Source organism: Varanus komodoensis, unplaced genomic scaffold (genome assembly GCF_004798865.1).
Source record: "Varanus komodoensis strain SLA01 unplaced genomic scaffold, ASM479886v1 scaffold1, whole genome shotgun sequence".
Lineage (NCBI taxonomy): Eukaryota > Metazoa > Chordata > Lepidosauria > Squamata > Varanidae > Varanus > Varanus komodoensis.
In genome coordinates this window covers 38,638,344-38,651,243 of record NW_025335268.1, presented here as the reverse complement: position 1 = coordinate 38,651,243, position 12,900 = coordinate 38,638,344, and the positions used below count along the sequence as shown (strand labels likewise).

At 41.6% G+C, this 12,900-nt stretch overlaps 1 protein-coding gene across 2 annotated transcripts in view; it reads left to right on the top strand.

The window, feature by feature from the left end:
* The window catches only part of MTHFD1L (methylenetetrahydrofolate dehydrogenase (NADP+ dependent) 1 like), a 144,032-nt gene that overhangs the window by 127,947 nt on the left and 3,185 nt on the right, over nucleotides 1–12,900 (top strand). For both annotated transcript variants that reach the window (XM_044422800.1, XM_044422807.1), the window contains one exon: nucleotides 12,464–12,580. In XM_044422800.1, the coding sequence (XP_044278735.1) occupies nucleotides 12,464–12,553 (90 nt within the window). In that variant the 3' untranslated portion in view covers nucleotides 12,554–12,580. The remainder of the gene's footprint in view (nucleotides 1–12,463; nucleotides 12,581–12,900) is intronic.

Below are 12,900 nucleotides of genomic sequence, written 5' to 3'. Positions count from 1 at the left end.
AATCAAGGAGGAATGTACACATTCACAAGGTTCACATGAGCCCAGAAGCCCTCTAGCTTGTAAGCCAGGCGTTTGTTATCTCATGGGCACTCACCAGGGCTTATTCCCCTGTCCCAACAGCCCGTGGGTTGTTGTAGGGCTTGTGAGTCATCCTGGGACAGCATTAATCAAAACGGCTACACGGCTGCTCGGCAGGAGCAACAGGAAAGAGCAGCTGCAGGGCAAGTGCCACAGGCAGCCGAAGCAGCACTTTGGGGGAGCGGCTAGGGGCACTCTGCACAGCCAGGCAGTGCAGCGCCTTTGTCCCAGCACCGGCTCTCCCAAGTTTCTGCTGGTTTTGGCAGGAGCTCAGGATAGCCGGTGCCAAGACTGTCCCTGCCGTGCTCACCCGCTGCAGCCGGCTAGAACTACCTCCTCTTCCCTGCCTCCATCATGGTCTTTTTTGGTCCAGTTGTGCCGGTGGGGAAGAGGCTCTCCTTGTCTGGGGCTGCCCTGTGACCAGCCATATCAGCTCAGATGACTCGTGGCAGTGAGCAGTAGCATCACAATCAGCTCAGGCGACTCCACTGCTCCCCTCCACTCAGCTCCCGCTGCCCTGTGCTGCTGTGGCCGCAGCACCTTTTGGGTGGTGGCCGCCCAAAGGCGTGGGGCAAAGATTGGCATAGCTGACCTGCATGTCAGTTCACCCTGCTGCTGACAAGGAGGGAAGACCTTGGTGCTCCTGCAGAGTCCCCCAGGATTTGCATGCTTTCGATGCAGTGTGACTAATGGCACTGTGGGAGCCCCCTCATTGTTACTTGCACTGTGCTGTGTTCGGTTGAATAAAGTTTCCTTTCCATGGGATGCTTCTGTCAAACGGCTAAGTTAGCTAATTTTTATTAGCTTCCATTTAATTGAATTTGGAGAGAAAGCTCTGATTACAAATGCAGTATAGGAAAAACAGAAGAGGAATGCATTGCACAGCTATCCAAACAGATGTATTAGTTCCAATCTTCCCCTCCATTTTGCAGGAAATTATAACTATCTGTTTGGTAAAGGGAGATAAATATACTTATTGCAGTATTAATATTGACCCAAGGGGGTATGTGACCAGCCCCCATAAACGGCTAAATAGGGATACAGACTTCAGGTTACATGAATAAGAATTAGCCTGCTGTCTTTCAGATATGTTGAAAACGCAAAATAAAAACATTATTATCTTGGTGCTGTTATCATATAGAAAGAGGGAATCAGCTTGATTTAAAGTTTCTCTCTTCTCAGCTATAAGGCACACATTTTTGCATTTAAGTTTTTAAAAATAGTCTGAATTATGTCTAACTCATAAGTAAATCAAGTTATTTAAAGCTGGACCTTGTCATGATATATCTCCTGTTTAAATTGTTAAGCAGTGAAAAAACAATGTCCTGAAGCAAAGATGTACAGGGGAGGTTTTACTGAGATAGGTTTAACCCTAACCTTTAAATGTATAGCTGTATTGATTAGATACAGCCATGGATTGTCTAAAACCCAGACTCTGCTTTAGCAGGGTCCTATAAACCCAGTGCACAGGAGAAACCTAGTCTCTGGATTACTAGGCTCTCTTGCATTTGAGGAGCACTGTTGCTGAAACCAAAAACATGCAGTAACTCCTGACCTTATTTTATAGTTTTTATTGACAAAAACACACTGCAACCCACCAATACATGACATCTAAAAAGAAGGTGGTCTCAAGTCATTTGTTCATTAAGTTTAGCACATGAGAAGAAGAAAAAACACAATCTTCAAGAATGCAGCTCATTCATTTCTGCTAGCAGAGCTGAGAGTAACTACACCTAACATCTTCCCTTTATTTGCATATATTACACTTGAACATAATGTGTGATATGGTTGTTTACTGTACTTTTACTGCTACCTCTTCTCACCTATCCATAGCTCTGTTTCGCACCATGTTTATTACCCTGTTTTCCAAGTGACCTTTGACCAGTGGGGGAGACCCCAAATTCTACTATTAAAAGTCTGAACTCTCCCTACGTCTGTGTACCTGTCTTAGCTACAAGATGATTCATTGCTAAACTATCTAGCACAGCCAGACCACAGGCACCTCAGAGTTTACTAACCACATGTGTCTCCTTTTGTGTCCCTTGCCCTAGGGCGGGAGTAGAAAATGGGTTGCCTGAAGACAGTGCGCTGTCTTCCTCTACTGCAAGCAGCTGATCAGCAGCTGATAAGAGATAAGTGCTTTCCACTGCTGTGCACTGGTTGTCTCCTGCTATTGGAGAAAACTCTTGGCTCCAAGCATATGAGAGCTTTTCCCTGGTGGGGAGCAAGCTGCCAAGTGATTCAGTCCCGGTCATGTCTGAAGCATAGCTTACAGAGGCTTGTCCTCCTTACTTCTGAGGATACATGCAGAAGCTTGGTATTTTGGACACTCCTGAGTTATTCAGTCCTAACATATTTGCTTGAGAGTAGACATGGAGAGGTTTCTGTACATGGTGTCTGTAATGTTCTTCAGAAGTGCTGCTGAATTATTCAGGCCTGCTTCTGAGCACACACCCAGAAGCCTTGTCCTGCTTGCTCCTGAGAAGGCTTGAAACTGGTGACATTTGGCCTCAGCCAGTCTTCCCACTTTGCCTTTGGCCCTGCCCACAGATGCAAGAGGGTCTCCTTTCCAATTTTGGCATCTGGCCCATAGGCTGAGAAAGGCTCCCCAGCATTATCACATTTTCTTTTTAATCTAAGGTTTGAGAGTCTCAACATCAAAGACATCACAATACGGTCAAAGTAAGCTGATTTATGGTTCTTTTTTCCTTTCTAATGGATATTGATTTCCTACAAGATGCTGTGGAGCAAAGAGACATCACCATATACGGAGATGGACATTTTAGATGGATTTTGTAGCTGCAAATACAAGAAGTGTCCACAGGACAGGACATTCACTACCCAGCATCCAGCTTGCATGGTGATTCAGCCGGCACAATTCCTGTGTGCCCATATGGCTGTGATGCCTGCCTGTTTCTTAGTGACCCTCACTCCTTGCCTGTGGGAAGAGAAGCATTCTGCAGCAAGCTCTTGCAGTCTGTGCAAGAGACTGTGCCAATACTATGCCAACACGGAATTCAACTGTGTCTTCAGCTCAGGATTGCTTTGTGTGCAAAGATAATGTGAAACAGCAACCTGTCTTCTCCAGTTTGTAATAGTCAAACTGTTTGATACAGTGTTAACATTTGTGCTTTCAAATCCCTTTAAATTCATCTGCCATCTCCTTTCAAACTGGGACTGTTTGTTCTTATAGCCTGCTACACCTCAAGTCTTCCCCTCCCATAACCACAGAAGACACAGGGGGCAGGGGAAATGAACGCTTTTAATTGTGCTGAGTATAACCCAGGCGCCTTAGGCTATATCAAAACCACTTCAACTGTGCAGCTGGAACCCCAAAATCCAATAACTCTGCTAGCAAATGTGTGTAACCCAGATGAAAGGAAGCCCTGAAAATATGTAATTTAGACTATCCTGTACACAGCATGCTAGCGTGCCATTTTCAGGAGACTGACCCCCATAATAATAGATCACACTTTTTATCTTAAAGGAGAACACACTAGAGTACTTGATAGAATTATGCCTTGCTTTCTTGAAGAGATGTACTGGGTGGTATACATTGGTTAAAAGTGCTGCATTTAAAAATAACTAGATTGTGTATAAATGGTGTTGGTAGGGATAATGTGTAGATAGTTTACTGTCTGCATTCTTCACGTCCAGACTGAAAAAGGATGCTCTATTCAAATGTCACACACACAGAGAAAACATGGAGGCAGGAAAATGGCATTCCCCTCAAAACTGCTACCTGAACCAGCACCTTCAGATCAATACTTCGATTCTTTAAATAGACTCTATTTAGAATTTAACTACAATTCTTTAACTGGAATTTTTTATGGTCATTGCACGTGTGTGTTACACATTGCTCTGAATTCCTTGGATGATATCAGTCTTGTAGCCTGCTTTAGCCTTAAAGCACTCCTATGGGAAAGACACAGCTCAAGAGACACTGACCTAGTTGAAGGCCAAAACATTTTGAGGGCCACAAGTTGCCCATCTCTGTACTAACTGGTGGACTAGCAAGACATGTTTGAGTAGGACAGGCTGGGCTCACCTGTTCCAGCCTCACCACTCCTTCTGCTCATATGGGAAGAGATATTGGCAGCTTTTTCCTGATTGCCCATAGAAGCAGAAAGAAAGGGGGAAAAGAAGCAGGAGTCACATGGGGGTGCGGGGAAACTGGAGGAAGGAACTAAGTGGTGGGGTGGGAGTATGTATTATGTATGTATTGAAACATTTCTATGCCGCCCCATTCGCCGAAGCCTCGGGGCGGCTCACAACATAAAATTAAAATACAAGAAATAACAATATAAAATAAGTCGCCCTGGCCAGATAAAATAAGCAAATAATATTAACAATTAAAATGACGCTTAAATAAAAAGGTCTTCGCCTGGCGCCGAAAAACAAATAACGACGGCGCCAGGCGGACCTCTCTGGGGAGCGCATTCCATAGATTGGGCGCCACCGCAGAGAAAGCCCTCCTCCGAGTACCTACCCTCCTAATTTCTTTCATGGAGGATTCCCGGAGAAGGGCCTCTCCCGCAGATCTCAGGGGGCGGACGGGTGTATATGGATGTAAGCGCTCCTTCAGGTAGCCAGGACCCAAGCCGTTTAGGGGGGAATAATAAAATGAAGTAGGGGGATAATAAAACAAGTAGGGGGAATAATAAAACAAAGAGCAAGCACAACCACAGAGAGTGAGAGAATCCAGAGTGGATAGACACATACACATATAAGGAGACTCTCCTAAGAGGACCCGGTGTTCCTGTAAGCCTCAAGAGGTTGAAGACCCCTTTTTAACTACTGGACCCTACCAGCTCTGTTCTTCAGTTGGCTGTTCTAGTCAAGTCTCATAGGTTATTCCAGACATCTCAGCATTGTTGTGGCGTATGTTTTCATGGACTCAACCCTGCCTGAAGTATTATCCTCACACAGCTGTGACATACATGCTCTAGGGATAAATAGGAAACACTGAAGCTAAATAATCACAGAGTATAACTCTTGTATTAGTCATTCACAGAGTGAAAATCTGTCAACTGAGGATGCCCATTTTATGTATCTGTGAAAGAGATTCCAAGCTATGAAAGTTTATGCCACAATAAATTTGCTGCCACAAGATTCATTAAATAACAAGATTAGATAACATCCTATCCTGTAGGAACAATATATTTTCCCCAAACTGTTCTGACTGAGTTGATATATATTCATGCCCTAAACTACTGTTCTGCACAACTGTACATTAGTAAACACTGAAAACTTAAGGAAGACTTATGTTGAAAACCTTAATTGGCATGATCCTACAACCCTTGGCATGTCTGCATGCAATAAATCAAGGCTGTAAGCCTCTTTCCATCCAAGAGCAAAATGCACTCAGGGACCATTTTCTACATGCAGATGGGACCAGATGTAAAATGGATGGAGTTAAAATACAGTTTTTACCACTCTACCCTTGTCAAGGAAACTCTGTTCCATTTTTCCATCCTTCACACGCACAATTTTTCATCTCCCCCCATCTTCTATGGCCATGATTTGCTCATTGGACTGTTTTTCTCAGCACTTTCCTAAAAGGCTGTGGTGGTGGTGGCTGTTATTCCCAAAATCTCCTTACAGAAGATCTGAAGACCAATTATATACAGTGGCAAAGTCAATTGAAGGGTGAGGGTGAGTTCAACTTTGGGAACTGATAGGCATTAAGCTTAAACCCGGGCCTAAGGAAAATCTTTATTTCAAAAGATCAGATACTGTTCTTCCCAGTCATGGGACTAATTGTAGGAGATATTTGGGAAGTTGGACAGCTGCATATGTAAGATATTAAACTTTGTTCTGTCAGCCTGTTTCTTCTGTCCAGCTCTTTTATACTTGTAAGTACAAAGGCCTGTATTAGAAATCAACATCAAATGTTATTCTCCAGTCAAGATGTCTCAAGACAAACGAGCCATGGCAGGGAGTGCTGGATGGCTGTGTGCTTGCCAGCAGCGTACGGGGAGGTACGTTTAGAAGGAACTTTCTTGGATGCCTTCTGTGGGAAAATACTTAAGTAGCTTGATGGCATCATTTTCCTTAAATATGCCACAGAATTTCTTAAACTCTTGAGCTGCTTATTATTTGAGACTCAGTCATGTTGGAAAACTTTGATTTACTTGGGGTCAAAGAAGAGCGGGAGTGGAAGAAGGCAAGCTGAACTCTGGATGATTCCTGGCTGGTTGTTATGCCCCTGGCTAAACGAAGTTGTAGAAGGGTTTCTGTGCCAAAAATGTCTTCCTGAAAATTAACTTTTTTAGATTTAAGCAAAGTGGACCCATCATCCTGTGAGTTTCTTTGCAGATCTTGGATCAATTTAACATCATTTCTTTAAATATAGTTGCCCTGTTTTCTTAATTTTCAGGCATGCTCAGGCATGTATGTATGGCAGGTGTATGCAGCCCAGGTTGATTGTCAGTACTTGAAAATAAAGGTGTGCTCAAATCTCAGGTAACCTGGTCAGTACAACTGAAACAAAATAGAATTTAAAACAATGGCAGTTGGGCGGGGGGGGGGGGGAAGGCCACCAACAATACCAATGGAAAGAATGTTTCTGATTCTATGCATTCTCCCCATTCGTTTTGTTTTACTATCATTGCAGATAATTTAAAATGACAACTATAACACTGGCTCAGTGGATACTGTCAATCATAACTTATTGAATTGCAGAAAGCAAGCATTTTCTTCCATTTAATATTAGATTATATATTCACAAAACAGAGGCCAAGAATCAGGTACAAGTATGCAGGATAGATTTTCACCTGGTTAGTTCGTTTTGTGATCATTTGCCACCACAAATGTGATCGTTTTGTGATCATTTTCTTAGGGTATTCTAGACACCAAGCACTTCCAACCTCACAGGGTCCTCCTTCACGGGCAGCATGGAGAAAACTGTGCTGGCTGTCCCCCACCAGGGTGTCAGGGGCCTCTGGTGGGGGAACAGGCATGCTGGGGAAGAGGCTGATGCAGCTCAGTCCCTGGGTGGAAAGTTTGTTTGCAGTTCCTGCCCCTTCGCCTTCCCCGTCCCCAGCTAAGATTTCTCCCTAGTTCCAGTTGTAAAGGACAGGAGAACTCCTCCTGCAGATCAGATGGCAGGCATGGCATACTGCCTCACGCTTCTGCATGGGGCACTGCTGTGAGGACTGGGGCTGCTGTTTCTGTTTAACAGACGAGGGAGCTGAGTACTGAGAACACCTTGCCTTAGGCCACCCAGTGAGTCCACAACTGAGCTGGGATTTGAACCAAGATCTCCAAAGTGTATATTTCATGCAATGGCTATTATTTTTTCCTCTCTTTGTTCTGTTTAAACAAGGATTTGTTTGGTGATTTAGCAGAACATACAGTCAAATAAAATTTATTAGAGAAGCAGTTAGGGAAGTGATTTTTATAAAGGCTGCACTTCTGCTAAATATGAATGTTTGAACTGAGGAATTGTGACTTCAGGGAACAAATTGTTTTCTTCATATTAATAGGCTGGATAAATGAAAGAGCTTGGGAACCTTCTCATCTATCACAGTACAGCTGAAGATACAATCTAATTACAGGACAACTATGGTCTAATCCAAAAACTTGGCTAAATACATAGGCACAATTTACACACTTCCAGATTCCTACACAAATTGCTTTATTCCTACATGTAAATTGCACTGTCCCAAGATCCTGCACCCTGCTTATATGGTCCAAGTATAAGTTCTTTCCACATACACAGGTATGTCATGTTATACACTTCACATTTTGCAATTTCCTACGTATTTTGCTTATAAAAACTGGCACTGTGTGAATAATTTCTTAGCTTTATTTCTTTGGCCCAAGGGGTATTCTATTTTCCTTTCAATGCAGTTGAGTTAAAGATACTGTGCTTGTGAAACTCATGAAATATGTAAAAGCATGGAAGAATTATGGTGTAAATGATGGACAGAGCATATGTGATTCTTCCTTACTCCAGGTATGAATACCTAATTTACAGGGTCTTTGTTTTGTTTTGTTTTTTCTGTTGAGAATGTATTAATGATATAGACTTAAAACTATGATGAGCTAAGAGGAGCATCAAGAGCTGGAGTCTCTTGGTTTCATGTTTTGTTTGCATACTTACCAAGTAATTTCTAAGTATGTTGGAATCATGTGATGCTGTTTCTGCATAGGCTGTGACCTTTGCCTTTGAACTATGAACTCTTTCCCTTGGATAATGGCAAAATATCACATATTACTGCATATATAATAACTACTGCTTTTCTTCAGTGGCGGTCGTGTTAGCAGAGACTATTTGTCTTGTCTTTTATTGTTTGTTTCTGGTGGCTTTTTAAATTTCTCACTAGCTTATTTTGATTTTGTTGATTGCACAGCAATTACCTGAGATGTACTAACTCGTTATTTAAAAAGTGTCCCTTCTAGCTGGCTTTTATCACATTGGTGACCAACTGTTACATATCACTCATCTCAGAGCCTCATCTCAGGTCTCAATTCTTCCAGGAAATAAAAGACAAAATCCTTTTCTAAACATTAGGTTTCTCGAGTATTACAATCCTGAAAAAGACAGAGCTATAAATGTGTTTGGAACATCCATTCCCCCATATCTGGAGCTGTTTTCCCCCCTTGCTGCCACTGCCTGTGCTAGAGCTTTTGATGAACTGGGGATTGCCACCATATTTTGGACCAAGAGAAGTCTGTTGATCCTTCTACTGCTTTCTCTTCTTTTGCCACTACCTACAACCCTTCCCAGCCCTAATGCATTTCCATGATTGGGTTGGGCATGGGACCTGCCAACACTTAACTTACCTCCATTCCTTCCAGACTTTGGTCATATTTACCGTCAGAATGAACAGATCAAGAGAAAGGGGGAAATTGACAAATAACACTTTTAACATTGACAAATGTCAGTTGTAACATTGACAAATTGACAAATATCACTTGTAAGTATGAGCAGAGTTCCAACCTCAGTGTCCAACATATTATTGAAATAATTGCATTGCTATTCCTCTGATAACTCAGTGAAATCAGAAAATCAGTATTTCCCTTAAAATATGCAGTACATCTTTCAACGCAAGGTTTGAATACCATTCAAAGTTCTGTGTTTGAAAATTGGCCTGATCACCTACTTCTTTTTAAGGGGAGTTGGAAAGATGCCAACCATATTCATTGCGACTACTAGCCAACTGTTCTATTTCCAGTATAAGCCTAAAATGTCAAGATGATGAAGCTGTCATTGTGCAGATACCTGCATTTAAAGAACTACTTAAGTACCTCTTGTGTGTGCTGGCCTAGAAGAAAGAGACTTGTAATTCAAGGACTGAATTACAAGTTCAAAGTTATGCATGTCAATTGGGATGGATTTTGGTTGTGACATACTGTGGAAGCAGACATTACTTGCTGAAAGATAGTGGAAATTGTACAGTTAGTGCTTCTGGAACCAGTACAGAACACTGATATAGTTTATAGCAAACCAGCTCTTGCTTAAGTCAGGCAAAGCATTACTGATGTGTTTGGCAACAGCTGCCTACTAAATAAAGGAAAATACAGGTTAAAGATTATAAACATTCTAGAATTTTTGCTGCTGTTGCTGTTTGTAATCTTTTTACTACCACATAGGTTTTTATTATGTATGTTTTGTTTTTAAATAAACATACATACATTTAAATACATACATACATACATTTAAATAAGCAAACATGAAAAGTAATACTTTGCTATTAGCAGGTTATGACACTCTGGGAAAGAAAGGGACAGTGTCCGTAAAGGTTAAATGTCCTGGTTAAATTTTTACTTTTACTTGGGTAAATATATAGTCAAACATCTTCATAAAACCATGTTAATAAGCCTTGCTTTTAAAAATTGGGGTAATTTTTTTTTATTGAACTGCTTTCATAAACCATGTATTTACTCTGTGTGTGGACACACATGTGCACACTCAGAGTAAATACAATAGTGTACACAGAGATAGAGATTCTCTCTCTTAAAATACATATTTCAGTTGTTTTAGAAAAGACTGCTATTTCAATGTGTGAAATTATTAGCAATTTTAAAATGTTGATTCTTTTCTAAAGCAAGTCCATCTTGTCTGCACAGCCTGAGGTTTCTTTTATTTTCTGTAGGAGAGGTCAGCTTGTGAAAGCCACTTCTGACAACACCTTCTCTCTTGAGGATAATTCTAAACTTTTAAAGTCAAACAAAATCCTGTGCTAGTACAGTGGTATCTTGGCTCACTAACTTAATCTGTTCCAGGAATCTGGTCATGATTCAAATTGGTTGTGAGTCAAATTAAATTTCCCCATAAGGTTCAATATAAATAAGGTTAATCCGTTCTGTAACTATTTTTTTAAATCAGAAAAATGTAAAGCAAAGTGACAAAGAACAACAAAGATTGTGGCCATCCCCCCCCCCCGCACCCTGAGCATGAGCGCGGCCATCTCCCTGCCCCCTCACAGCACGACCGCGATCGCGCCCTCTCATCCCTGCACGCACCCGTCATCCCGGTGCACTGGGGGGGCGGGGGAGAGATGGCAGAGATTCGCGGTTGTGCTCCTGCAGGAAAGACTGGCGCAACCTCAGCCATCTCCCCTCCCGCCCCCAGCATGATCGTGGCCATCTCCTCACGCCACCCAATGCAGAGTTCATGACCTGAGTCAAAATTTTTATGAAATTTTTGTTTGCAACCTGATTTGGTCGTGAACTGAGGCATTCATGAGCCGAGGTACCACTGTATATTGTCTACCAACCAGGGCTTAGATCTATTTAAAGGAGCACCATATGCCCAATGATTGTGTCAGTTTACAGATCTGATGACAGAGGCAGGGGCTATTGGGGTTCATAAAACTCTACAGATATTTATATGCAGATTAGTGTGCATATTATGTACCTCACAGAATGGACAGTATCAAACATCCTGTCATACTGAGAATCCCTGTTTCCATTTCCCTGCTACTCCTACTTGAATATCTGTAAACAGGATCTATCAAAGCCTCAGGAATAAAGATCATGGTGGTCACTGGTGGAAGCTCTGGCTTGGAGCTAAAGAAAAGTCCATGAACGGTGACTACCCCTCCCTCCCGACTGCCAGCAGCCCCAACTCCAGTCTTCCAAAAAGCTTCTCCCAAGCATCAGGACTCTGTTGAATGGACTGAGCCATGACATGGGGGTGGAGGGGAAGTGAGGGGAGCTCATTGGGTCCAGCTATCTTGCATGAGCAAAAGCATCTTCTTTACCCTGCTTTGCTTTCTTAATTGCATAAGGGAGTGACTTTTTCTGTTTTTTGAATGTTCATAGTCAATACATCTTTCTTACCGGAACACAGAAAACGAAAGTTGCCTACTTTCTGGGATTCTCAAAGCTTCCCTGCACCCGATCTTTATGGATCCAGTTTTAAGCATAGATATGCATTTCAAATTATTCAGTTGGTACATGGAGACAGTGCCTGTGCAGGGATCTGGTCTTATCTTGCACCATGTGATTCTTAGAGAAATAAACTCAGCCAGTAACTGTGCGATCCCAAATTTCTCAAAGTAACTGAGGAGGCAAATGCGGACAAAATTCATGGATAGGAGAAGTAGTAAACCACACACATGCGCCTGTTCTTTCCTGTAAATGTCCTGGGACACAATTTCCCCTTCTCTTGGGCTCATTGTTTCAGAGCTGGAGGGCTAAGCCTGGGAAGGGTTCGTCATTTGCAGCACAGAGTGGGTGAGGTGGGCTCAGCAGCATCTTAAAAGGAAGGAGCAGCAGTATAATTTGTGAAAACTTTCTGACAAATAGTTTCCTTTATTATTTGTGGTAGAGACTCGATGTACTTGGCAGCATCCAAATTAAATTTAATTAATATTATTTTGTAATGGTTGTCATATAATTCACTAATTATTCAAGCAAGATAATTTCATTTGATATTTATGCTGAGGAAATATTTATCCTTAAATTGCTTTTGGGTGGTTATTACCAGTACATGTGTATTAAATAATGTATTGTCCCTGGAAATGCACCTTCAGAACTGAGCTGACTAGAACAGCTTAAAACAGCAGCCCACATTATTACCGCATTTCTCTGAATTACTCCAGTTGATTATTGTTAGCTATTTACATACCTAGTTCCTTTACTATAGTCTCCAAGTGTGGAAAATTCTTTAAAATCCTATGCCACAGAGTTTTACATAGTACTGCCTTGGATTTTATTTCCCAAAAGTTCTTTGCTAGCAACCTGAGCACAAATAAATATGTTTAAAGTTTAGGGTTTAGAAAAAGGGGATTGGAGTAGCAGATGGCTTTATTCTTTTCAGTGCATGTGACGAGAACAATATGGTATTTCACTTCATCATGGTCTATAGGCGCACGGTGGTTATCAGCTTACGAACACAGAACTGCAACTTCTGGTTCATTTGTTCCCCTAGATGAGCACTATGCCAGGATTACCTACAAGACCTTGCTTCTATGATATCGACCTGGACCCTGAAACAGAACAAGTCAAAGGGCTGTTTTGAATACAAGGACAAGAAAAGGAACATTTGGTGAGTTGTTAAATACCATGAGCTTCTTTAGTGTTTGCTTCTTGAAAAGTTTTTAAACACCACCACCACAATTTAAATGTCATGGGATTCTGTGACTTTCACTCAATACATATCCAAATGTTCATAAACTAGTATATCAAATTTAATATGTCTGCTTTAAAAATATTTCCAAGTATAAAAATAAGAGGTTATCATTCCCTCCTATACTGAACTCATGTTCAAGTGCCTATCAGCAACCAAAGTAAGATCATGATTTCTACACAGTTAGAGGATTCCCTAGGTACAATGCGGTATATAGTTTTGCAAACCAAAAGGAAAAA